Source organism: Drosophila serrata, unplaced genomic scaffold (assembly GCF_035046125.1).
Source record: "Drosophila serrata isolate PLE 108 unplaced genomic scaffold, ASM3504612v1 contig_165, whole genome shotgun sequence".
NCBI lineage: Eukaryota > Metazoa > Arthropoda > Insecta > Diptera > Drosophilidae > Drosophila > Drosophila serrata.
The window spans coordinates 1,411,309-1,436,555 of record NW_028257063.1 but is presented as its reverse complement, the minus strand read 5'-3'; the positions used below and the strand labels follow the sequence as shown (position 1 = coordinate 1,436,555).

Below are 25,247 nucleotides of genomic sequence, written 5' to 3'. Positions count from 1 at the left end.
ATGGTACCCCTTATCTTTTTTTGCAAAAATCGATCAAATTGAAAAAAAATATTTTTTCTTAATTTATAGCTAGTTCGACTCGCCTTTTTATGCTGATCAAGAATATATATGATTTATGGGGTCGGAAATGACTCCTTCACTGCATTATAAGCTTCTGACTAAATTTATAAAACCATTCTTTGTTCACGATTATATGACAATTTTTTTCTTCTAATTAAAGATTAAAAATCTCATAACTAAACCAAAAATGTACTAATTTTAAATCGGAAAGCCTTCCTGTGTTCGTTTTTAACAGGCTAACAAAACTGCATACCCCGTATTTTATTTTAAAAACATAAATTGCTTAAAATTTAACAGCATTCTTTAAGCAGGTATATTTATATATTTTTTTATATGACTATTTTTTTCTACAAATCGCAGATTAAAAATCTCATAACTCAGCCAAAAATTTAGTAATTTTAAATCAGAAAGCCTTTCTGTGTTCCTTTTTTAAAGGATAACAAATCTGGATACCCAGTTTTTATTTTTAAAAACATAAAATAACTAAAATTATAATAGCATTCTTTGAGCAGGTATATGTATCAGTATTTTTAAATGACAATTTTTTCCTACAAATCGCAGATTAAAAATCTCATAACTCAGCCAAAAATGCATTAATTTTAATTCGGAAAGCTTTCATATGCTTGTTTTTTATATGTTAACAAATCTGCATACTCAGTTAAAAACGTAAAAATTTGGCAATTTTTGAAAATTTTAATGATGGTACCCCTTATCTTTTTTTGCAAAAATCGATCAAATTGAAAAAAAATATTTTATCTTAATTTATAGCTAGTTCGACTCGCCTTTTTATGCTGATCAAGAATATATATGATTTATGGGGTCGGAAATGACTCCTTCACTGCATTATAAGCTTCTGACTAAATTTATAAAACCATTCTTTGTTCACGATTATATGACAATTTTTTTCTTCTAATTAAAGATTAAAAATCTCATAACTAAACCAAAAATGTACTAATTTTAAATCGGAAAGCCTTCCTGTGTTCGTTTTTAACAGGCTAACAAAACTGCATACCCCGTTTTTTATTTTAAAAACATAAATTGCTTAAAATTTAACAGCATTCTTTAAGCAGGTATATTTATATATTTTTTATATGACTATTTTTTTCTACAAATCGCAGATTAAAAATCTCATAACTCAGCCAAAAATGTAGTAATTTTAAATCAGAAAGCCTTTCTGTGTTCCTTTTTTAAAGGATAACAAATCTGGATACCCAGTTTTTATTTTTAAAAACATAAAATAACTAAAATTATAATAGCATTCTTTGAGCAGGTATATGTATCAGTATTTTTAAATGACAATTTTTTCCTACAAATCGCAGATTAAAAATCTCATAACTCAGCCAAAAATGCATTAATTTTAATTCGGAAAGCTTTCCTATGCTTGTTTTTTATATGTTAACAAATCTGCATACTCAGTTAAAAACGTAAAAATTTGGCAATTTTTGAAAATTTTAATGATGGTACCCCTTATCTTTTTTTGCAAAAATCGATCAAATTGAAAAAAAATATTTTTTCTTAATTTATAGCTAGTTCGACTCGCCTTTTTATGCTGATCAAGAATATATATGATTTATGGGGTCGGAAATGACTCCTTCACTGCATTATAAGCTTCTGACTAAATTTATAAAACCATTCTTTGTTCACGATTATATGACAATTTTTTTCTTCTAATTAAAGATTAAAAATCTCATAACTAAACCAAAAATGTACTAATTTTAAATCGGAAAGCCTTCCTGTGTTCGTTTTTAACAGGCTAACAAAACTGCATACCCCGTTTTTTATTTTAAAAACATAAATTGCTTAAAATTTAACAGCATTCTTTAAGCAGGTATATTTATATATTTTTTTATATGACTATTTTTTTCTACAAATCGCAGATTAAAAATCTCATAACTCAGTCAAAAATTTAGTAATTTTAAATCAGAAAGCCTTTCTGTGTTCCTTTTTTAAAGGATAACAAATCTGGATACCCAGTTTTTATTTTTAAAAACATAAAATAACTAAAATTATAATAGCATTCTTTGAGCAGGTATATTTATCAGTATTTTTAAATGACAATTTTTTCCTACAAATCGCAGATTAAAAATCTCATAACTCAGCCAAAAATGCATTAATTTTAATTCGGAAAGCTTTCCTATGCTTGTTTTTTATATGTTAACAAATCTGCATACTCAGTTAAAAACGTAAAAATTTGGCAATTTTTGAAAATTTTAATGATGGTACCCCTTATCTTTTTTTGCAAAAATCGATCAAATTGAAAAAAAATATTTTTTCTTAATTTATAGCTAGTTCGACTCGCCTTTTTATGCTGATCAAGAATATATATGATTTATGGGGTCGGAAATGACTCCTTCACTGCATTATAAGCTTCTGACTAAATTTATAAAACCATTCTTTGTTCACGATTATATGACAATTTTTTTCTTCTAATTAAAGATTAAAAATCTCATAACTAAACCAAAAATGTACTAATTTTAAATCGGAAAGCCTTCCTGTGTTCGTTTTTAACAGGCTAACAAAACTGCATACCCCGTTTTTTATTTTAAAAAACATAAATTGCTTAAAATTTAACAGCATTCTTTAAGCAGGTATATTTATATATTTTTTTATATGACTATTTTTTTCTACAAATCGCAGATTAAAAATCTCATAACTCAGCCAAAAATTTAGTAATTTTAAATCAGAAAGCCTTTCTGTGTTCCTTTTTTAAAGGATAACAAATCTGGATACCCAGTTTTTATTTTTAAAAACATAAAATAACTAAAATTATAATAGCATTCTTTGAGCAGGTATATGTATCAGTATTTTTAAATGACAATTTTTTCCTACAAATCGCAGATTAAAAATCTCATAACTCAGCCAAAAATTCATTAATTTTAATTCGGAAAGCTTTCCTATGCTTGTTTTTTATATGTTAACAAATCTGCATACTCAGTTAAAAACGTAAAAATTTGGCAATTTTTGAAAATTTTAATGATGGTACCCCTTATCTTTTTTTGCAAAAATCGATCAAATTGAAAAAAAATATTTTATCTTAATTTATAGCTAGTTCGACTCGCCTTTTTATGCTGATCAAAAATATATATGATTTATGGGGTCGGAAATGACTCCTTCACTGCATTATAAGCTTCTGACTAAATTTATAAAACCATTCTTTGTTCACGATTATGTGACAATTTTTTTCTTCTAATTAAAGATTAAAAATCTCATAACTAAACCAAAAATGTACTAATTTTAAATCGGAAAGCCTTCCTGTGTTCGTTTTTAACAGGCTAAAAAAACTGCATACCCCGTTTTTTATTTTAAAAACATAAATTGCTTAAAATTTAACAGCATTCTTTAAGCAGGTATATTTATATATTTTTTTATATGACTATTTTTTTCTACAAATCGCAGATTAAAAATCTCATAACTCAGTCAAAAATTTAGTAATTTTAAATCAGAAAGCCTTTCTGTGTTCCTTTTTTAAAGGATAACAAATCTGGATACCCAGTTTTTATTTTTAAAAACATAAAATAACTAAAATTATAATAGCATTCTTTGAGCAGGTATATTTATCAGTATTTTTAAATGACAATTTTTTCCTACAAATCGCAGATTAAAAATCTCATAACTCAGCCAAAAATGCATTAATTTTAATTCGGAAAGCTTTCCTATGCTTGTTTTTTATATGTTAACAAATCTGCATACTCAGTTAAAAACGTAAAAATTTGGCAATTTTTGAAAATTTTAATGATGGTACCCCTTATCTTTTTTTGCAAAAATCGATCAAATTGAAAAAAAATATTTTTTCTTAATTTATAGCTAGTTCGACTCGCCTTTTTATGCTGATCAAGAATATATATGATTTATGGGGTCGGAAATGACTCCTTCACTGCATTATAAGCTTCTGACTAAATTTATAAAACCATTCTTTGTTCACGATTATATGACAATTTTTTTCTTCTAATTAAAGATTAAAAATCTCATAACTAAACCAAAAATGTACTAATTTTAAATCGGAAAGCCTTCCTGTGTTCGTTTTTAACAGGCTAACAAAACTGCATACCCCGTTTTTTATTTTAAAAAACATAAATTGCTTAAAATTTAACAGCATTCTTTAAGCAGGTATATTTATATATTTTTTTATATGACTATTTTTTTCTACAAATCGCAGATTAAAAATCTCATAACTCAGCCAAAAATTTAGTAATTTTAAATCAGAAAGCCTTTCTGTGTTCCTTTTTTAAAGGATAACAAATCTGGATACCCAGTTTTTATTTTTAAAAACATAAAATAACTAAAATTATAATAGCATTCTTTGAGCAGGTATATGTATCAGTATTTTTAAATGACAATTTTTTCCTACAAATCGCAGATTAAAAATCTCATAACTCAGCCAAAAATTCATTAATTTTAATTCGGAAAGCTTTCCTATGCTTGTTTTTTATATGTTAACAAATCTGCATACTCAGTTAAAAACGTAAAAATTTGGCAATTTTTGAAAATTTTAATGATGGTACCCCTTATCTTTTTTTGCAAAAATCGATCAAATTGAAAAAAAATATTTTATCTTAATTTATAGCTAGTTCGACTCGCCTTTTTATGCTGATCAAAAATATATATGATTTATGGGGTCGGAAATGACTCCTTCACTGCATTATAAGCTTCTGACTAAATTTATAAAACCATTCTTTGTTCACGATTATGTGACAATTTTTTTCTTCTAATTAAAGATTAAAAATCTCATAACTAAACCAAAAATGTACTAATTTTAAATCGGAAAGCCTTCCTGTGTTCGTTTTTAACAGGCTAAAAAAACTGCATACCCCGTTTTTTATTTTAAAAACATAAATTGCTTAAAATTTAACAGCATTCTTTAAGCAGGTATATTTATATATTTTTTTATATGACTATTTTTTTCTACAAATCGCAGATTAAAAATCTCATAACTCAGTCAAAAATTTAGTAATTTTAAATCAGAAAGCCTTTCTGTGTTCCTTTTTTAAAGGATAACAAATCTGGATACCCAGTTTTTATTTTTAAAAACATAAAATAACTAAAATTATAATAGCATTCTTTGAGCAGGTATATTTATCAGTATTTTTAAATGACAATTTTTTCCTACAAATCGCAGATTAAAAATCTCATAACTCAGCCAAAAATGCATTAATTTTAATTCGGAAAGCTTTCCTATGCTTGTTTTTTATATGTTAACAAATCTGCATACTCAGTTAAAAACGTAAAAATTTGGCAATTTTTGAAAATTTTAATGATGGTACCCCTTATCTTTTTTTGCAAAAATCGATCAAATTGAAAAAAAATATTTTTTCTTAATTTATAGCTAGTTCGACTCGCCTTTTTATGCTGATCAAGAATATATATGATTTATGGGGTCGGAAATGACTCCTTCACTGCATTATAAGCTTCTGACTAAATTTATAAAACCATTCTTTGTTCACGATTATATGACAATTTTTTTCTTCTAATTAAAGATTAAAAATCTCATAACTAAACCAAAAATGTACTAATTTTAAATCGGAAAGCCTTCCTGTGTTCGTTTTTAACAGGCTAACAAAACTGCATACCCCGTTTTTTATTTTAAAAAACATAAATTGCTTAAAATTTAACAGCATTCTTTAAGCAGGTATATTTATATATTTTTTTATATGACTATTTTTTTCTACAAATCGCAGATTAAAAATCTCATAACTCAGCCAAAAATTTAGTAATTTTAAATCAGAAAGCCTTTCTGTGTTCCTTTTTTAAAGGATAACAAATCTGGATACCCAGTTTTTATTTTTAAAAACATAAAATAACTAAAATTATAATAGCATTCTTTGAGCAGGTATATGTATCAGTATTTTTAAATGACAATTTTTTCCTACAAATCGCAGATTAAAAATCTCATAACTCAGCCAAAAATGCATTAATTTTAATTCGGAAAGCTTTCCTATGCTTGTTTTTTATATGTTAACAAATCTGCATACTCAGTTAAAAACGTAAAAATTTGGCAATTTTTGAAAATTTTAATGATGGTACCCCTTATCTTTTTTTGCAAAAATCGATCAAATTGAAAAAAAATATTTTATCTTAATTTATAGCTAGTTCGACTCGCCTTTTTATGCTGATCAAAAATATATATGATTTATGGGGTCGGAAATGACTCCTTCACTGCATTATAAGCTTCTGACTAAATTTATAAAACCATTCTTTGTTCACGATTATGTGACAATTTTTTTCTTCTAATTAAAGATTAAAAATCTCATAACTAAACCAAAAATGTACTAATTTTAAATCGGAAAGCCTTCCTGTGTTCGTTTTTAACAGGCTAAAAAAACTGCATACCCCGTTTTTTATTTTAAAAACATAAATTGCTTAAAATTTAACAGCATTCTTTAAGCAGGTATATTTATATATTTTTTTATATGACTATTTTTTTCTACAAATCGCAGATTAAAAATCTCATAACTCAGTCAAAAATTTAGTAATTTTAAATCAGAAAGCCTTTCTGTGTTCCTTTTTTAAAGGATAACAAATCTGGATACCCAGTTTTTATTTTTAAAAACATAAAATAACTAAAATTATAATAGCATTCTTTGAGCAGGTATATTTATCAGTATTTTTAAATGACAATTTTTTCCTACAAATCGCAGATTAAAAATCTCATAACTCAGCCAAAAATGCATTAATTTTAATTCGGAAAGCTTTCCTATGCTTGTTTTTTATATGTTAACAAATCTGCATACTCAGTTAAAAACGTAAAAATTTGGCAATTTTTGAAAATTTTAATGATGGTACCCCTTATCTTTTTTTGCAAAAATCGATCAAATTGAAAAAAAATATTTTTTCTTAATTTATAGCTAGTTCGACTCGCCTTTTTATGCTGATCAAGAATATATATGATTTATGGGGTCGGAAATGACTCCTTCACTGCATTATAAGCTTCTGACTAAATTTATAAAACCATTCTTTGTTCACGATTATATGACAATTTTTTTCTTCTAATTAAAGATTAAAAATCTCATAACTAAACCAAAAATGTACTAATTTTAAATCGGAAAGCCTTCCTGTGTTCGTTTTTAACAGGCTAACAAAACTGCATACCCCGTTTTTTATTTTAAAAACATAAATTGCTTAAAATTTAACAGCATTCTTTAAGCAGGTATATTTATATATTTTTTTATATGACTATTTTTTTCTACAAATCGCAGATTAAAAATCTCATAACTCAGCCAAAAATTTAGTAATTTTAAATCAGAAAGCCTTTCTGTGTTCCTTTTTTAAAGGATAACAAATCTGGATACCCAGTTTTTATTTTTAAAAACATAAAATAACTAAAATTATAATAGCATTCTTTGAGCAGGTATATGTATCAGTATTTTTAAATGACAATTTTTTCCTACAAATCGCAGATTAAAAATCTCATAACTCAGCCAAAAATGCATTAATTTTAATTCGGAAAGCTTTCCTATGCTTGTTTTTTATATGTTAACAAATCTGCATACTCAGTTAAAAACGTAAAAATTTGGCAATTTTTGAAAATTTTAATGATGGTACCCCTTATCTTTTTTTGCAAAAATCGATCAAATTGAAAAAAAATATTTTATCTTAATCTATAGCTAGTTCGACTCGCCTTTTTATGCTGATCAAGAATATATATGATTTATGGGGTCGGAAATGACTCCTTCACTGCATTATAAGCTTCTGACTAAATTTATAAAACCATTCTTTGTTCACGATTATATGACAATTTTTTTCTTCTAATTAAAGATTAAAAATCTCATAACTAAACCAAAAATGTACTAATTTTAAATCGGAAAGCCTTCCTGTGTTCGTTTTTAACAGGCTAACAAAACTGCATACCCCGTTTTTTATTTTAAAAACATAAATTGCTTAAAATTTAACAGCATTCTTTAAGCAGGTATATTTATATATTTTTTTATATGACTATTTTTTTCTACAAATCGCAGATTAAAAATCTCATAACTCAGCCAAAAATTTAGTAATTTTAAATCAGAAAGCCTTTCTGTGTTCCTTTTTTAAAGGATAACAAATCTGGATACCCAGTTTTTATTTTTAAAAACATAAAATAACTAAAATTATAATAGCATTCTTTGAGCAGGTGTATTTATCAGTATTTTTAAATGACAATTTTTTCCTACAAATCGCAGATTAAAAATCTCATAACTCAGCCAAAAATGCATTAATTTTAATTCGGAAAGCTTTCCTATGCTTGTTTTTTATATGTTAACAAATCTGCATACTCAGTTAAAAACGTAAAAATTTGGCAATTTTTGAAAATTTTAATGATGGTACCCCTTATCTTTTTTTGCAAAAATCGATCAAATTGAAAAAAAATATTTTTTCTTAATTTATAGCTAGTTCGACTCGCCTTTTTATGCTGATCAAGAATATATATGATTTATGGGGTCGGAAATGACTCCTTCACTGCATTATAAGCTTCTGACTAAATTTATAAAACCATTCTTTGTTCACGATTATATGACAATTTTTTTCTTCTAATTAAAGATTAAAAATCTCATAACTAAACCAAAAATGTACTAATTTTAAATCGGAAAGCCTTCCTGTGTTCGTTTTTAACAGGCTAACAAAACTGCATACCCCGTTTTTTAGTTTTAAAACATAAATTGCTTAAAATTTAACAGCATTCTTTGAGCAGGTATATTTATATATTTTTTTATATGACAATTTTTTTCTACAAATCGCAGATTAAAAATCTCATAACTCAGCCAAAAATTTAGTAATTTTAAATCAGAAAGCCTTTCTGTGTTCCTTTTTTAAAGGATAACAAATCTGGATACCCAGTTTTAATTTTTAAAAACATAAAATAACTAAAATTATAATAGCATCCTTTGAGCAGGTATATTTATCAGTATTTTTAAATGACAATTTTTTCCTACAAATCGCAGATTAAAAATCTCATAACTCAGCCAAAAATGCATTAATTTTAATTCGGAAAGCTTTCCTATGCTTGTTTTTTATATGTTAACAAATATGCATACTCAGTTAAAAACGTAAAAATTAGGCAATTTTTGAAAATTTTAATGATGGTACCCCTTATCTTTTTTTGCAAAAATCGATCAAATTGAAAAAAAATATTTTTTCTTAATTTATAGCTAGTTCGACTCGCCTTTTTATGCTGATCAAGAATATATATGATTTATGGGGTCGGAAATGACTCCTTCACTGCATTATAAGCTTCTGACTAAATTTATAAAACCATTCTTTGTTCACGATTATATGACAATTTTTTTCTTCTAATTAAAGATTAAAAATCTCATAACTAAACCAAAAATGTACTAATTTTAAATCGGAAAGCCTTCCTGTGTTCGTTTTTAACAGGCTAACAAAACTGCATACCCCGTTTTTTATTTTAAAAACATAAATTGCTTAAAATTTAACAGCATTCTTTGAGCAGGTATATTTATATATTTTTTTATATGACAATTTTTTTCTACAAATCGCAGATTAAAAATCTCATAACTCAGCCAAAAATTTAGTAATTTTAAATCAGAAAGCCTTTCTGTGTTCCTTTTTTAAAGGATAACAAATCTGGATACCCAGTTTTAATTTTTAAAAACATAAAATAACTAAAATTATAATAGCATCCTTTGAGCAGGTATATTTATCAGTATTTTTAAATGACAATTTTTTCCTACAAATCGCAGATTAAAAATCTCATAACTCAGCCAAAAATGCATTAATTTTAATTCGGAAAGCTTTCCTATGCTTGTTTTTTATATGTTAACAAATATGCATACTCAGTTAAAAACGTAAAAATTAGGCAATTTTTGAAAATTTTAATGATGGTACCCCTTATCTTTTTTTGCAAAAATCGATCAAATTGAAAAAAAATATTTTTTCTTAATTTATAGCTAGTTCGACTCGCCTTTTTATGCTGATCAAGAATATATATGATTTATGGGGTCGGAAATGACTCCTTCACTGCATTATAAGCTTCTGACTAAATTTATAAAACCATTCTTTGTTCACGATTATATGACAATTTTTTTCTTCTAATTAAAGATTAAAAATCTCATAACTAAACCAAAAATGTACTAATTTTAAATCGGAAAGCCTTCCTGTGTTCTTTTTTAACAGGCTAACAAAACTGCATACCCCGTTTTTTATTTTAAAAACATAAATTGCTTAAAATTTAACAGCATTCTTTGAGCAGGTATATTTATATATTTTTTTATATGACAATTTTTTTCTACAAATCGCAGATTAAAAATCTCATAACTCAGCCAAAAATTTAGTAATTTTAAATCAGAAAGCCTTTCTGTGTTCCTTTTTTAAAGGATAACAAATCTGGATACCCAGTTTTAATTTTTAAAAACATAAAATAACTAAAATTATAATAGCATCCTTTGAGCAGGTATATTTATCAGTATTTTTAAATGACAATTTTTTCCTACAAATCGCAGATTAAAAATCTCATAACTCAGCCAAAAATGCATTAATTTTAATTCGGAAAGCTTTCCTATGCTTGTTTTTTATATGTTAACAAATATGCATACTCAGTTAAAAACGTAAAAATTAGGCAATTTTTGAAAATTTTAATGATGGTACCCCTTATCTTTTTTTGCAAAAATCGATCAAATTGAAAAAAAATATTTTTTCTTAATTTATAGCTAGTTCGACTCGCCTTTTTATGCTGATCAAGAATATATATGATTTATGGGGTCGGAAATGACTCCTTCACTGCATTATAAGCTTCTGACTAAATTTATAAAACCATTCTTTGTTCACGATTATATGACAATTTTTTTCTTCTAATTAAAGATTAAAAATCTCATAACTAAACCAAAAATGTACTAATTTTAAATCGGAAAGCCTTCCTGTGTTCGTTTTTAACAGGCTAACAAAACTGCATACCCCGTTTTTTATTTTAAAAACATAAATTGCTTAAAATTTAACAGCATTCTTTGAGCAGGTATATTTATATATTTTTTTATATGACAATTTTTTTCTACAAATCGCAGATTAAAAATCTCATAACTCAGCCAAAAATTTAGTAATTTTAAATCAGAAAGCCTTTCTGTGTTCCTTTTTTAAAGGATAACAAATCTGGATACCCAGTTTTAATTTTTAAAAACATAAAATAACTAAAATTATAATAGCATCCTTTGAGCAGGTGTATTTATCAGTATTTTTAAATGACAATTTTTTCCTACAAATCGCAGATTAAAAATCTCATAACTCAGCCAAAAATGCATTAATTTTAATTCGGAAAGCTTTCCTATGCTTGTTTTTTATATGTTAACAAATATGCATACTCAGTTAAAAACGTAAAAATTAGGCAATTTTTGAAAATTTTAATGATGGTACCCCTTATCTTTTTTTGCAAAAATCGATCAAATTGAAAAAAAATATTTTTTCTTAATTTATAGCTAGTTCGACTCGCCTTTTTATGCTGATCAAGAATATATATGATTTATGGGGTCGGAAATGACTCCTTCACTGCATTATAAGCTTCTGACTAAATTTATAAAACCATTCTTTGTTCACGATTATATGACAATTTTTTTCTTCTAATTAAAGATTAAAAATCTCATAACTAAACCAAAAATGTACTAATTTTAAATCGGAAAGCCTTCCTGTGTTCTTTTTTAACAGGCTAACAAAACTGCATACCCCGTTTTTTATTTTAAAAACATAAATTGCTTAAAATTTAACAGCATTCTTTGAGCAGGTATATTTATATATTTTTTTATATGACAATTTTTTTCTACAAATCGCAGATTAAAAATCTCATAACTCAGCCAAAAATTTAGTAATTTTAAATCAGAAAGCCTTTCTGTGTTCCTTTTTTAAAGGATAACAAATCTGGATACCCAGTTTTAATTTTTAAAAACATAAAATAACTAAAATTATAATAGCATCCTTTGAGCAGGTGTATTTATCAGTATTTTTAAATGACAATTTTTTCCTACAAATCGCAGATTAAAAATCTCATAACTCAGCCAAAAATGCATTAATTTTAATTCGGAAAGCTTTCCTATGCTTGTTTTTTATATGTTAACAAATATGCATACTCAGTTAAAAACGTAAAAATTAGGCAATTTTTGAAAATTTTAATGATGGTACCCCTTATCTTTTTTTGCAAAAATCGATCAAATTGAAAAAAAATATTTTTTCTTAATTTATAGCTAGTTCGACTCGCCTTTTTATGCTGATCAAGAATATATATGATTTATGGGGTCGGAAATGACTCCTTCACTGCATTATAAGCTTCTGACTAAATTTATAAAACCATTCTTTGTTTACGATTATATGACAATTTTTTTCTTCTAATTAAAGATTAAAAATCTCATAACTAAACCAAAAATGTACTAATTTTAGATCGGAAAGCCTTCCTGTGTTCGTTTTTAACAGGCTAACAAAACTGCATACCCCGTTTTTTATTTTTAAAACATAAATTGCTTAAAATTTAACAGCATTCTTTGAGCAGGTATATTTATATATTTTTTTATATGACAATTTTTTTCTACAAATCGCAGATTAAAAATCTCATAACTCAGCCAAAAATTTAGTAATTTGTAATCAGAAAGCCTTTCTGTGTTCCTTTTTTAAAGGATAACAAATCTGGATACCCAGTTTTAATTTTTAAAAACATAAAATAACTAAAATTATAATAGCATTCTTTGAGCAGGTATATTTATCAGTATTTTTAAATGACAATTTTTTCCTACAAATCGCAGATTAAAAATCTCATAACTCAGCCAAAAATGCATTAATTTTAATTCGGAAAGCTTTCCTATGCTTGTTTTTTATATGTTAACAAATCTGCATACTCAGTTAAAAACGTAAAAATTTGGCAATTTTTGAAAATTTTAATGATGGTACCCCTTATCTTTTTTTGCAAAAATCGATCAAATTGAAAAAAAATATTTTTTCTTAATTTATAGCTAGTTCGACTCGCCTTTTTATGCTGATCAAGAATATATATGATTTATGGGGTCGGAAATGACTCCTTCACTGCATTATAAGCTTCTGACTAAATTTATAAAACCATTCTTTGTTCACGATTATATATATATATGTTATATATATATATTTTTTTATATGACTATTTTTTTCTACAAATCGCAGATTAAAAATCTCATAACTCAGCCAAAAATGCATTAATTTTAATTCGGAAAGCTTTCCTATGCTTGTTTTTTATATGTTAACCAATCTGCATACTCAGTTAAAAACGTAAAAATTTGGCAATTTTTGAAAATTTTTTGCAAAAATTGGAAAAAATTTGTTTCTTAACGTATAGCCATACCCTGGCGAGGATATAAAAATACGAAGTGACTCTGTGAGCGAGCCTTCTTTTTGCCTGATTTATTTTGAAAATATTTTTCATAATTTGTGGATGAAAGATACACAGACACCCGGTAACAAGCCCATGTCACCACAGGACATGAGTTCGTGTACGCATATTTGTCCTTTTGGCAGGACACGCAATACACTTTTGGAATTAATTAACGCAGCCCAGACGAAGCCGAAAAACCACTCCACCATCCACATCCACATCCCCAACCGAAACCCAAACCCAAACCCAAAACAGAAAACAAAGCAATGGCATGTGTGGAGTGGCCTGTGGTGCGGGATGGATGGATCGCTGGATGGATGGATGGATGTGTGTGCGCCTGTTTGTTTGTCCACATCCTGCGGCGAAACTTGTCACAGACTAATTTCGTGTCTCAGCTCATAAATTGATATTAATGAGCCGCTGCCGCCCCCGTCCACGAATCATTTTTCGCGTTTGCCTAACGAATATTTAACTTTCGGTTCGTTTCAGTTCAGTTTCGGTTTGGTTTGCTTCGTTAGATTCCCACTGACAGTTACAAAGTGGCAGTCAAGTAGATGCGTAATTCAGGCAGGACACCCAGCGATGTCCTGCGGCTCCCACGACATGAGTTGGCATTCAAATGAACATGTGTGCTCACCGTCGTGTCCTCCCAGGAGAGAATGTGTAGCGGCGAATTGAATGAATCATTTTGTGTGTTTGCCACAGGAAAACGTAGTCGAAATTCAAAACAAATATGTAAATTCATTAAAAGCATTTTCTAGAACATAATTGAGTGAGAAACCTAGACAGTTTTCTGCTGTACAAAAATATTTAGTTTACTAATTTATAGCCTAAAGAGTTTCAAGAGTTTTTCTAGTGAAATATCGAGAGCTCAAGAATACTCAAACAGTACACTTTAAAATGTAAATGTATGATATTATTAAAACAATATGTACGAGTTCTTCATTACATTTAATAGCTGTTACATAGAAATCCTAAATTCCAATATAATGAATACATTTTAACATAAACATTTTCCATAGTAACTTCATATCTTCAGTAATCCTTTTGTCATTCTTTTTCCTATTTATAATTATCTAGTTGATGTCTGCATCCTTCGTTGTAGCTCCTGCATATACTTAATGGTCGTTTCGGGCGACATGCCATCTTCTTCAATGGAGTTGTCTTGAGAGTTCTCGAAGGTATTAGTAGTCTGGAGCGGCTCGGAATCAGAATCCACATCCGATGACTCCATCGCTTGATCTCCCTCTTCATCGCTACTATTATTGAAAGGGTCTATAGACTTTTGTTTATTATTTTTTGTGTTTTTGGAATTCTTGTGCGACGTCTTTTTGTTTCGGATGGGCGAATCATCATCTGACCCCTCCGATTCATTTTCATCAGAGTCTATGAACTCTTTGCTCTTGTATCTATCGGGTTTCTTTGGAGTATCTTCTTTTGTTTTCTTTTTCTTCCCCAATTTATCCCCCTTTGCTAGAGAACGCTTTCTCTTTTTACCCTTCCGTTCTTCGCCTTCGTTCTGCTCTTCATCCTGTTTCTTGGCCACTTTCTCCATCTTATGTCCGGGCTCTCTGGGTTCCTTTAATAGTTTCTTTGTGCGATCCAGGACTTCCCGGCGCTTGGCCATCTGCTGCTCACGCTCTAAACGTTCCTTCTGGAGTTGTTCCTGTTCCTCTCTTTGGAGCTCCTCCCTCAGGCGGAGGCGTTCCCCATCCAGGACCTCTAGCTCCCGCACACGCTCCAATTCGATGGGTAGTTTGGCCAACAAATCTTGACAGATGTTGGCCTGCTTGGCCGCCTCCCTTTGCGGCACTTGAGTTTGATTTTCACACTCGGCAAGGTGATCGAAAAATCTAAACAAAAATATTTAAATTGTTACTAAAATTATGATTATTGTCAAGTTAATTTCTTATCCACCGGTAAGCCACTTCCAGCTCCACTTCAGCCTTCACAAGATCCAATAATTTACCACGCGCATGTTCCACCATCTGCTCAGTGTCCTCCCGGATGGCCAGCCCTAGATTGTACATCACCACGGGATCGTGGGGCGCCTGGTGACGCGCCTTGAGGAGCCACATTTTCGATTCGGCGGCATAACCCGAGAGGTACAGAGCTTTGGCAAGTCCCAGCATTATTTCCATCGAAGGTTGGAACAGGGTACTTTGCTCCAGGCACTGCATGTAGACCTCAATTGCATCCTGGTATTTGCCCAATTCCAGGGTCATGTGAGCCAAGTTCAGGATGGCCGAAGGGTGGCACATTTTGCCGGCCTCAACGACTTGCTTAAAGACCGCTTCGCCGGCGGACCTGCGATTACGAATGCTCAAGGCGGCACCTATGCCATTGCCGGCCCACAAATTTCGGGGAGCTCGCTCAAGGGACTGGCCAGGATGGAGAAATACATACGTATATAGGATTTTGCCATTATACACATTTATATGTATAAATGCCTACCTTGGCAAAGAAAAGCAGAGCCTTCTGCTGATGCCTCTTGGCTGATTCATTATCGCCTGTGGCTAAGCTTCGTTGAACGCTCCGCAGGCACACATTTCCCACCGTCACCAGGGTGTACGAATTCACCTTGTCTTGCATGGGTTGGTTAAGGATCACATTGAGGGAGTGCATGGCCTGGGTGGTGAGGCCCAGGGTTAAATAAATGTTGGCCAGACAGGTTCTGCAAGGGATGGGGGTAACATATAGGAGGAGAAGAACGAGGATATTAACCCACCCACCTGGCTGCCAGGTTGTCATTGTCATGCTTCAGCACATCCTTGAAGTAGTCGATGGCCATAATCTTATCGTTCTGTCGCAGAGCCATCACCCCCAGGCGCAGATAGCAATCAAAGTAGTTGGGATACTCGTCGACAAGGTCCTTGTAGGCAATCGCCGCCAAATCGCACCGATGCAGATCCTCGAGAATGCGACCACGATTGAAGCGCAGGGTGAGCATATTTGTCTCGTTGTTGTCGCCACATTTTGTCGCACTCAGAGCCAAGGCTTCGTCGATGGACTCGATGGCCTGCTGAGGCATTTGGGCCATCTTCTGAAGGATGGCCACATTGTTGAGCCACTCGATGGGATATTGGTCGCCGCGGCCGCCGTAGATCTGCATGGCCTGCTGATAGGCCTCGATGGCTTGCTTCCAACGCTGCTTCTGCTCATAGGCCAGGGCCAGGTTAAGCCAGATGTCGTAGTCCCCGATACTGGAGGTTTTGCGGGATTCCACCACCTTGAGTAGCAGCTTGATGACATCGTCCATCCTCTTCTCGGCCAGATATATTTTGGCCAGCAATCGCGTGGCATCAATCTGATTGGGCATGACCTTCAGTAGGATTTCCAGACCGGCCTTGGCCTTACCCAGTTCACCCCGCCTCAGGTTCATCTGGGCCAGGCCAAACTGAGGCAGGACATAGCCCTCGGGGGCCAATTTCACGGCCAGCGTGTAGAAATCCATGGCCTGATCGTACTGCTGGGTGGCATGGAAGCTCCTGGCTATCTGAAAGCAATTCTGCGACTGAAGCAGGGGAATATCGGTGAGCACATACGAGTTTCCCGCCAGAGTCTGGGTATTGTAGTAGTCCCTCACATAGTAATAGTGAGAGGCGAGAATGTTGAGAACCATCGGGTTGCGAGTATTAAGCTCATGTGCAGCGCACAAAAGATTAATGCCCTCCCTTATTGGTCCCTTCTCGCGCTTATTGAGCTTCAGGATGGCCATCCCAAGCAGGGCGTTCTGGCACTTTCCATTGTGCTCCAAGGCCAGCTCGAAGGAGCGTCGAGCGCTGTCCAGGTTACCCAGTTTCAGGAAGCAATGGGCTATGCCCACACGAACGTTTGCCGGTCCGCGGGGCTGGTGCATCAGGACGCTCTTGAAGAATCCCAAAGCCGCAATATAATCCTGGCGATTGTAGGCCAAACAGGCGCGTCCAATTAGCCCCGGAATATTGCTGGGCACATGCCGGAGAGCGTTAACAAAGTATCCATCGGCCTCGTGGGCCCGTCCTGGGGTTAGCATCAGAGCATATCCCGTGATCACGAGCAGTTGGCGGTCCTCGGATCGTTTCATCCCATCCAGCAGACGGAGGATGTTTGTGACCTTGGCCTGCAAGGCGGTCTTACGACTGCCCACCTCTTTGTAGGCCTGCCTGGTGAAATGGGCCGCCAGCAGGATATTGGCCTTGGCCAGATCATCCTTGTAGAAGGCATAAGTCCGCAGGCATCCGGCAATGGCTGCCTCCAGCAGATACACAAAGTTATCAAAGTTGCAACGCGAGTAGTAGGCCAGCTAAGAGGCAGGAATTGAGTGCGGTTTCCTTGGGTTTAGGTTCCAAACTCACCGCCTTCTGTATCCAAGTGCGCAGGTTCTTTTGCTGCACACAGATTCCGGTTAGGTCATCCGGGAGATCGTCTTCCATCTGCTTTTCGGACGCCACAGGCGCTCCTCTTTGACGATACATTTTCACTTTGCAATATTTCACACGAAATCTAAATATTTTTCACACACACACACTGGGAAGGCAATAGTGTTGCCAGACAATTAAAAAAAACCAGCTTTTTACAAAACAGGACTGTACACTGTACACTTTTAACGCAAGTGTTGCCAGAACTTGAAAAGCACCGTCTGTTTGAAAAGAAATTGTACTTTTGGCATCTATTTTTTACACTTCATAAACAAATTAGAAGTCTCGACATAAAACATATTGAAAGCTTAAGTCATTGAGCAAAAATAGTTTAAGTTTTTTTTTGTAAGCAATAGCTTTTAAAAATGTTTATCGATAAATATCAATTAAAAGTCTCTAGAATGGTAATTTTTGAAAACTTCTCGGAGACATATGTTGAGCATATTTTCTGAATCGTTTTTAAAATATCAATTCAATAATAATAAAATAGTGAACAAAAATTTAAAATAATTTTTCACCAATATTTCAACATTTTAAAAGGGGTTACATCGTTAAAATTTTCAAAAAATCGAAAATTTTGAAATAATTTAAATTTGCAAACCTTATATGCAGATTTGTTAACCTAATTAAAAATAACATAGAAAAGTTTTCCGAAAGGAAATTAAGGGTGTTTTGTCTTAGTTATGGGTTTTATAAAATTTGGTTAACGCACCAAAATTTCAAACGATTTCAAAATGAGTATCAAATTAGTCCGTCCCTTTAAATTTATCACAGATTTATTTAGTAACTTGGAGTTATTTGTTGAAATTTAAATAAAACAGTTCTATATCTATCTAAATCATTGATTGATCCATTAGTTTGACACTTGAACTGAACCCAATAATTTGTTAAATTGCATGTTCAATGTCAATGCCAGATTGAAAATCACTTCGATGACGCAAATTACAATGATTGGCTTGGGGCTAGAGGGCCACTTACGCTTTCTGTTTGAGCGTAATTATTTCATGATTCCCTTTTGACTCGATGTTCGCTTACCGCGATTATCAAAGCACTTGCTTTTTTTTTGCTTGTCACCAAACTTGACCCAAAAGGCGCAGACAAACAATCAAGCTCTCATTACCTGTCTGTCCGGCTGTCTACCTGTCTGTAAATTCCACACCACCCCCTTTGCTATTTGTTGACGGAGTGTAAAAATAAACAAACATTCGGGCGAACAATGCTAATCCATTCGATACGGAATGCTTGGAGGATTAGCTACCAATTCCACATCCGCATGTTGTGTACAGGTAACTTGTTCTTGGCATTTGGGTATAAATACTCGAGTTTTGGTGGAGAACAGCATCAGTCAACGCACTTTCAATCTTCAAGAACGTTCGTCGAACACCAAACAAAACACCAAAATCAACATGAAGGTGAGTTGAGTGGGTTTGTAGCTTTAAAGAGAAGTCTAGGATGTTCTAGAGAGTCCTTTTTGAGGGGTTTGTGATATTGCCAATTATCAAATGAATCCTCTTGAAGTTTTACCAATTTTTCTTGAATTAATATTCTATATCTTTAATTCTCAATTCTTAGTTCCTCATCTGCTTGGCCCTCTTCATTGCCGCTGCCCAGGCTCATGTTGTGGCACCTGCCGTTGCCACCTATGCCGCTGCTCCGGCCTTGACATATGCTGCTTCTGCTCCTGTCACCACCTATGCTGCCGCCCTGCCCCGCACCTACTCCACCTATGCTGCCCCCTCAGTCTATGCTGCTCCCTCGGTGTACTCCGCCCCCTCGGTGTACTCCGCCTCCTATGTGGCCTCGCCCTCGGTTTACTCTACCTATGCCGCCCCAGCTGTTGTCTCCACTCTGCTCAAGAAGTAAAGGTGATCAATGATCGATGATATGATATGAAATTTCGATAACTTTGTCAATGATTTTCCAATAAATAAAGCTGTGAATGTATAAAGAAAGATATATGTAGAATTATTTGGAAGGGATTGGGTCTACACAAAAATGAAATATAGATTTTGAGGGAAAATTTCATCAGTTTTGAAAAGTTTTTATAGCAGCTTATACTTCCTATAAGAATAAGTAAATATTTCTTCAAATAACTTGAACCTTATGCTGCCAAAATATCAAATAACAAATATATATATAAATTCACTGAAAAGGCTACAGTAATCTCCGATTTCTTCATTCTACTGAAGGCCATAAAAGGAGACAGGACCCTTTTCGTAAGCCAATTCAACACCCATACACACAGTCAGTGCAAAAGGAACTCCTCTGTTTACGGTTAATTCGTTGGCATAAATATTTTATTTAAACTTGGTTTTGCTGGCCCCCAGTTTAGAGCCCTGGCATGTGGGCCATGTTATGGCATCCGCCTGCCCGTTAATGTTATGCAAATGAATTACGACTCAACTGGGCTAGCACTAAGGTGGCGTCAAGCTCAGGCACGTGGCCAAGAATATAGCATATATATATACATATGCGTATGCCCACATGTCACATAATCCCCAGCATAAGCATGGAACATGAACAGGACTACGAAACGGGCAGGACTCTCGCCTGGAGTTGAACTTAGTACTTCTCCTACACTCCAGCTAGTTCCAGCAAGTAAATTTATTGATTGTTTCGTAATGCACTTAGAGCAGGGAAATCCTTCTTTTCGTTTCCCGACACGACGATTATGCAGAGCAACAAAAGTTTTTCCCGCTACATTTCCGGGGAGTACCCCAAAAAAAAAGTAAAGAGAAGTAGGAAAAGTTTAGCCTAAATCACTTAGACCTCAGCCCCGAAAAACAAGTGTCGGCATGTCGGCTAAATCAGGGAAAAGTCAGCCCGTGTGGGTGGAAAACTTTTGGCAAGTTTCCTAACAAAAACAGCAGTCAAAAGTTGCCAAAATCGAGATGCTATTTCATCTACGGATATGGTAAACGGGTGCCCTTTTCCCTTCCCTACAGGAAAATCCTAAATAATTAATCAACATTTTACTACAACGTTTGTCCAAGTAAATATTTAATTAACCATTTTGGCAATGACATTTTGAAAATATGCACGGCAGAGGCATTCAGTCAGTTATCTCCTTGGCAAATAAATTATTTAAAAGTCAACACAGAAATTAGAGACAGAGAGTTGTCTTTGGTGTCGAGTGGAAATAGATGGAAAATAATGCATAACTCATGAAGAATGACTCGCCTGGCAAATTGCCGGGCAATTAAGTGACCAGAACGCAACGAGGATGGTAAGTGAGGGATTATTTGTGTAACTGTTATGGAAAACAAACAGAAATAAACAAACAAATTGGCTGGAATCAGTCGGATTTGAAACCTTTTGTCCTCCTCTTCAGACGCTGTCAGAAGCTTGTTTGCTCTCCTCGCATTTCCCAGCTCTTTTCCTTTCTTTTTTTTTCGTGTGGGTGACAAGGACGTGACAATCCTGACAGAAGTCGCCATTGTCAATGGCATTTTCAGCGAGACAAAAGGGTGGAAAACCAGAAGCGAAGCCTCCCTGTTGCGACATCTTCCTGCCACTTGAGACGCAGCCAAATGCCCCAGGATGTGTTTGATATGCACTCCAGCCTGGCATCCTGGCATCCCGGCAGCCCAAGCTTAATTATGAGCTGGCAAGGACAAAACAATACAACAATATTGTATATAACAAACAAGTTCCTTGCTGGGGAAATGAATATCGGATCAAATCTACTTGTTAAAAGCCGCTTTTGCCAATCGATTTGAATCGACGCATCCTCTCAAGTGTCCTGCTGCAGCAGGAGTCGACGGAGGCAAGGCTCACAATTCAATTCAATTCCGCTGCATTATTATTTCATATTCCTGTTGTGAAGGGAAATGAGAACGGACTATTGCCATGGCAGCGCCAGAAATTGCCTTTTGATTGATAATTCCGGCCAGCAGATTATGCCACTTGCTTTAAGTATAGCTTCACAAATATCTTCAAGTTATTCCACTATTTCATTGAGAATACATATAATATATTTGTGGGTTTATGAATAATGTACAGAGAGGATTTTAAAGCTGAGAATTTCATGTGCTATTAAACAGGTGTGCCCAGAAGTGGTCAATAAAATATTAGTAAATATTACCAACTTTTTCCAAAGAAACATGTAATAATTTATAGCAATAGGAACACCTTAAGCAAAAGCTTGAGAGACCTAATTTATAATAAATGTGCATATTCTATCTATTCCCCACTGCACTATGGGCCAGGCGGCCCGGATTTTGGCCAAAAGGGTCAAAAATGGTTTTAAGAAAATGAGAAAAAAAACAATTGCATTATAAAGAGGATAGATTAAGCTATCTTTCTTCAAAATTTTATTACTCTCTATTCAATGGGTACGAGATGGCAGCTAATCAAAGTGGATATTTGCGTTTAATTTTTTCATTTTATTGGCAAAAATAAAAATTTCCTGCCCCTATGCGGGCAGCTATAGTCACATCGAAATGCTTTTAATGTAACTAATACAACCCAAAATTTAAAAAAAAAATGTTTTTTATATATTACACTTATTATTTTACAAACAAATTTAAAAAGAACACAGTTTTTAACCCATTTTTCACAAGTTGTGATTTCAAACTTAGGGTACCTCGACGTACCACCTCCGATCAAATTGAAAAAAATTTTAAAAATAACTTTGAATATTTCCCTTTTACGTATAAGCTGTCCCAAATTCGCACTCTGAGGTTTTTTATACAAAAATTAAATTTTTAAACTTATATTATTAAAAAAAAGTCTTTATAATACTGCCTAAAGGCAGGCAAGAAATAATATATTGCAAGCATTGACAAGCAAAAGTACAATTTAAAAAATTTGTGGCATACTTTTAGTGCCACATTTTACAAGCATCTATAAAAATGATTTTTTTGGTGAAAACTTAAAAAAATTATTGGTTTAAAAACTAATTTTTTTTTGTTTTTGTTGTAATAGAGACCATATTGGAAGTAAAAAACAAAAATTGCGGTAGATTGCTTCAAAGACGTTCATGTAATTGAGACTAGAAATTTGAACTTAAGGGGCTTAAAACTAAAAAACTACTGCATTTAATGCAACAAATATATTTTTTTCTAATAAATATTATCTAAATACTCATTACTGTAAAGTGAGATCCAAATCGAATTGCTGGTTTTTTATTTTCTATGAAAAACAAAAAAAAAGGAAATATTTTTCAACTTTGGTAGGGATTATCTTCATAAAAAAAAATATTTTCTATTACTAATTTTTGAACACATAAAATTCAATGTTTTGAGAATGTGCATGCTAAATTTCACGTCTCTAAAAAATTTATTTTAGAAGTTACAGAGTTTTGGCCAAAATATGAACTTCCTGGCCCATAGTGCACTGGACTTGACTTGCACACAACTCAAAAGGCTCCCTGAAAAACCTGAATTACATCGCAGAATATACATAAAACTGCAAAACTTTCAGCTTTGTGTTTAAATTAATAATACATTTAGTCAGTTTTCGTAGCACTCGTCCTCTTTCCTCTGCAAACAAACTAAAATTAACTAAAAATGTTGAGAGAAGCAGCAGCAGCAGAAACATTAAGCAAACAGCCGAAAAGTATGCTTCAACTTTTGGGGCATTACATAAATTTCACACACTGTACACACCCACACACATACTACACACAACCAGTCAGTGCTAGAAGTAACAAAAGCACATTAAAGCTTAGATAAGGGGAGAGAGCGGAGGAAAAAGAAGCTAGCAAACAACCATAACATTTATCACAAACACTTAAGTTGCCACCAAAAATAAAGGGGGGAAAACACAGAAGGGGAAAATCAAGGAAAATCGCACATTATATCAAGGCAAAAACGGGGGTGGGCTGCGGGGGGGCAGTTTGTTAAATCAATTTGATAAACTGTCAATAATGAGAAATAATTTAATGCGCAGCCTCCTCGAATGGCAAGGCTGCGAAACAGATTTCCCTCGACTCATCGTCATAAGCAATTATGATGAACTTGAGCTGGCATTTCCCCATCCCCCACCAACCACCTAATTTTCCACCATTTTCCTTTGCCTCTGCGCTGTGTTTGCTATTAGCACTTGCTGAAGTTGGGACAAATTTTTGGTTACTTGGACAAGCGAAAGCCGAGATTTATCAAAGATATCACCGAGATGGACCAGTCAACAATAACGCAAAGTGTCAACACAAGAGACTAGAGGGAAAACTGGCTAACGGAGAGGAAGAAGATGAAGAGGAAAAGCCGTATAAGCAGATGAAGAACCAAAAGCAAAGGCAAAAGCAAGGCAACCAGATAACAATGGCCAAAAATGGCAGCAAAAAAGCACTGCAGGAAAAGTTGCTAAAGTAAATTTGGTAAGTAACAAAATAAAGGAAACTAACTACATAATTATTGGTATTTTTATAAGAATTTTTTTGAGAAATTAAAATTTTAAAAATGTCATAACTAAGTTTAAAAAGCATTAATTTCAATTCAGAAATCGTTCCTATGCTAGTTTTTATAAGGTTAATAAATCTGCCTACTCAATTTAATATTTGAAACCATATCATTTTTTGTCGATTTTTGAAAATTTGAATGATGTAACCCCTTATAAGACTTTAAAAAATTTTTAAAAATTTTGAAATTTGTTTTTTCAACCGGACATTGTATATCAAATCAGCTGTTGATGCTGATCAAGAATATATATGATATAAAGGGTCGGAATAAAGTCCTTCTTGACTGATATATTACAACTCTGGAACTCTATAAAAATCATATTTTAAAGATTCCTCCGATTAGTTTGATTGTTAAATAATAAAAAATAAATATTTGTAGATAAGAAAAACCAAAAGCAAGTTGAGACTTTTGTTTTCCAAGTGTACTTTTGTCAAAGATTCTTAGAAGGGGAGCTTGGAGCTCGGAGCTTGGGGGTAATATGTATGGTAGGGGGTGCTGGAGGATTGGGGGCCTGGAGAATGGGGTGACGACACTGACGATGCCTGTGCGTGCGTGGCGTGGCCCGAATCCTTTTGTGCGGGCTGTTGGAAACGACCTTCATAAAACAAACACGCCGATAATGAGTGAACAGTCGTCGTAGGTTTCTGGTGGTGGTCGGTCTCCTTCTGAAAGCAGATGGCAGAGCCGTGCCAGGCCACGAAATTGGAGCTACTACCATGTCACCTCCTCGGCCTTTCTCTCTCTCACTCAATTCAACGGATTTCCCGGTTCCCTTTGTGAGTGCAACTAACTGGGCGATAATCGGCATTTGATTTGGTGCCGGCGAAAACTTTTCTCAAGAGTTTACCTCTTTGCCAGTCGATTTTCCTCAGCATTTTCCCCACTCTCCCACTCTTTCTCTCTCCCTCTCTTTTTGATTGTGAAGTCAACTCCTGCTAGCCTTCCTTTTTTGGCCAGAGTTATGTGATGGCAGAGGCGGAGGCCTTGGGCAAATCGATTTTGGTCTGACGAAATTTTAAAGGTTCAGGAAAGTGGTTGAGGTGGGAGAATCCAGGAAAATGGGTTGATTTCGACGGTGAA

The 25,247-nt window shown here is 33.2% G+C and overlaps 2 protein-coding genes and 1 long non-coding RNA gene across 5 annotated transcripts in view; 1 reads left to right on the top strand and 2 right to left on the bottom strand.

Annotated features, from left to right (window-relative positions):
• The window catches only part of LOC147644494 (uncharacterized), a 194,250-nt gene that overhangs the window by 93,788 nt on the left and 75,215 nt on the right, over positions 1 to 25,247 (bottom strand). The gene's annotated exons all lie outside the window — the stretch shown is intronic.
• LOC110177955 (RNA polymerase-associated protein CTR9 homolog) lies at positions 14,261 to 17,968 on the bottom strand. The gene is made up of 5 exons (XM_020944945.2): positions 17,704 to 17,968; positions 16,099 to 17,651; positions 15,821 to 16,040; positions 15,284 to 15,747; positions 14,261 to 15,219 (listed from the first exon to the last, which is right to left on the bottom strand). Exons 1-5 carry the CDS (start codon positions 17,821 to 17,823, stop codon positions 14,439 to 14,441), a joined length of 3,138 nt encoding a protein of 1,045 aa, XP_020800604.2. The 5' UTR covers positions 17,824 to 17,968; the 3' UTR covers positions 14,261 to 14,438.
• Positions 18,890 to 19,629, top strand: LOC110177975 (uncharacterized). The gene is made up of 2 exons (XM_020944968.2): positions 18,890 to 19,178; positions 19,339 to 19,629. The coding sequence occupies exons 1-2, from the start codon at positions 19,005 to 19,007 to the stop codon at positions 19,627 to 19,629; spliced, it is 465 nt and encodes a 154-aa protein (XP_020800627.2). The 5' UTR covers positions 18,890 to 19,004.

Coding starts and splice junctions, on each gene's coding strand:
- LOC110177955 (XM_020944945.2), bottom strand. CDS start 17,823: ATGTATCGTCAAAGAGGAGCGCCTGTGGCGTCCGAAAAGCAGATGGAA. Junction 16,041..16,098: donor AATGACAACCTGGCAGCCAG/GTGGGTGGGTTA, acceptor CATCCCTTGCAG/AACCTGTCTGGCCAACATTT. Junction 15,748..15,820: donor CTCTGCTTTTCTTTGCCAAG/GTAGGCATTTAT, acceptor CATCCTGGCCAG/TCCCTTGAGCGAGCTCCCCG.
- LOC110177975 (XM_020944968.2), top strand. CDS start 19,005: ATGCTTGGAGGATTAGCTACCAATTCCACATCCGCATGTTGTGTACAG. Junction 19,179..19,338: donor ACACCAAAATCAACATGAAG/GTGAGTTGAGTG, acceptor CTCAATTCTTAG/TTCCTCATCTGCTTGGCCCT.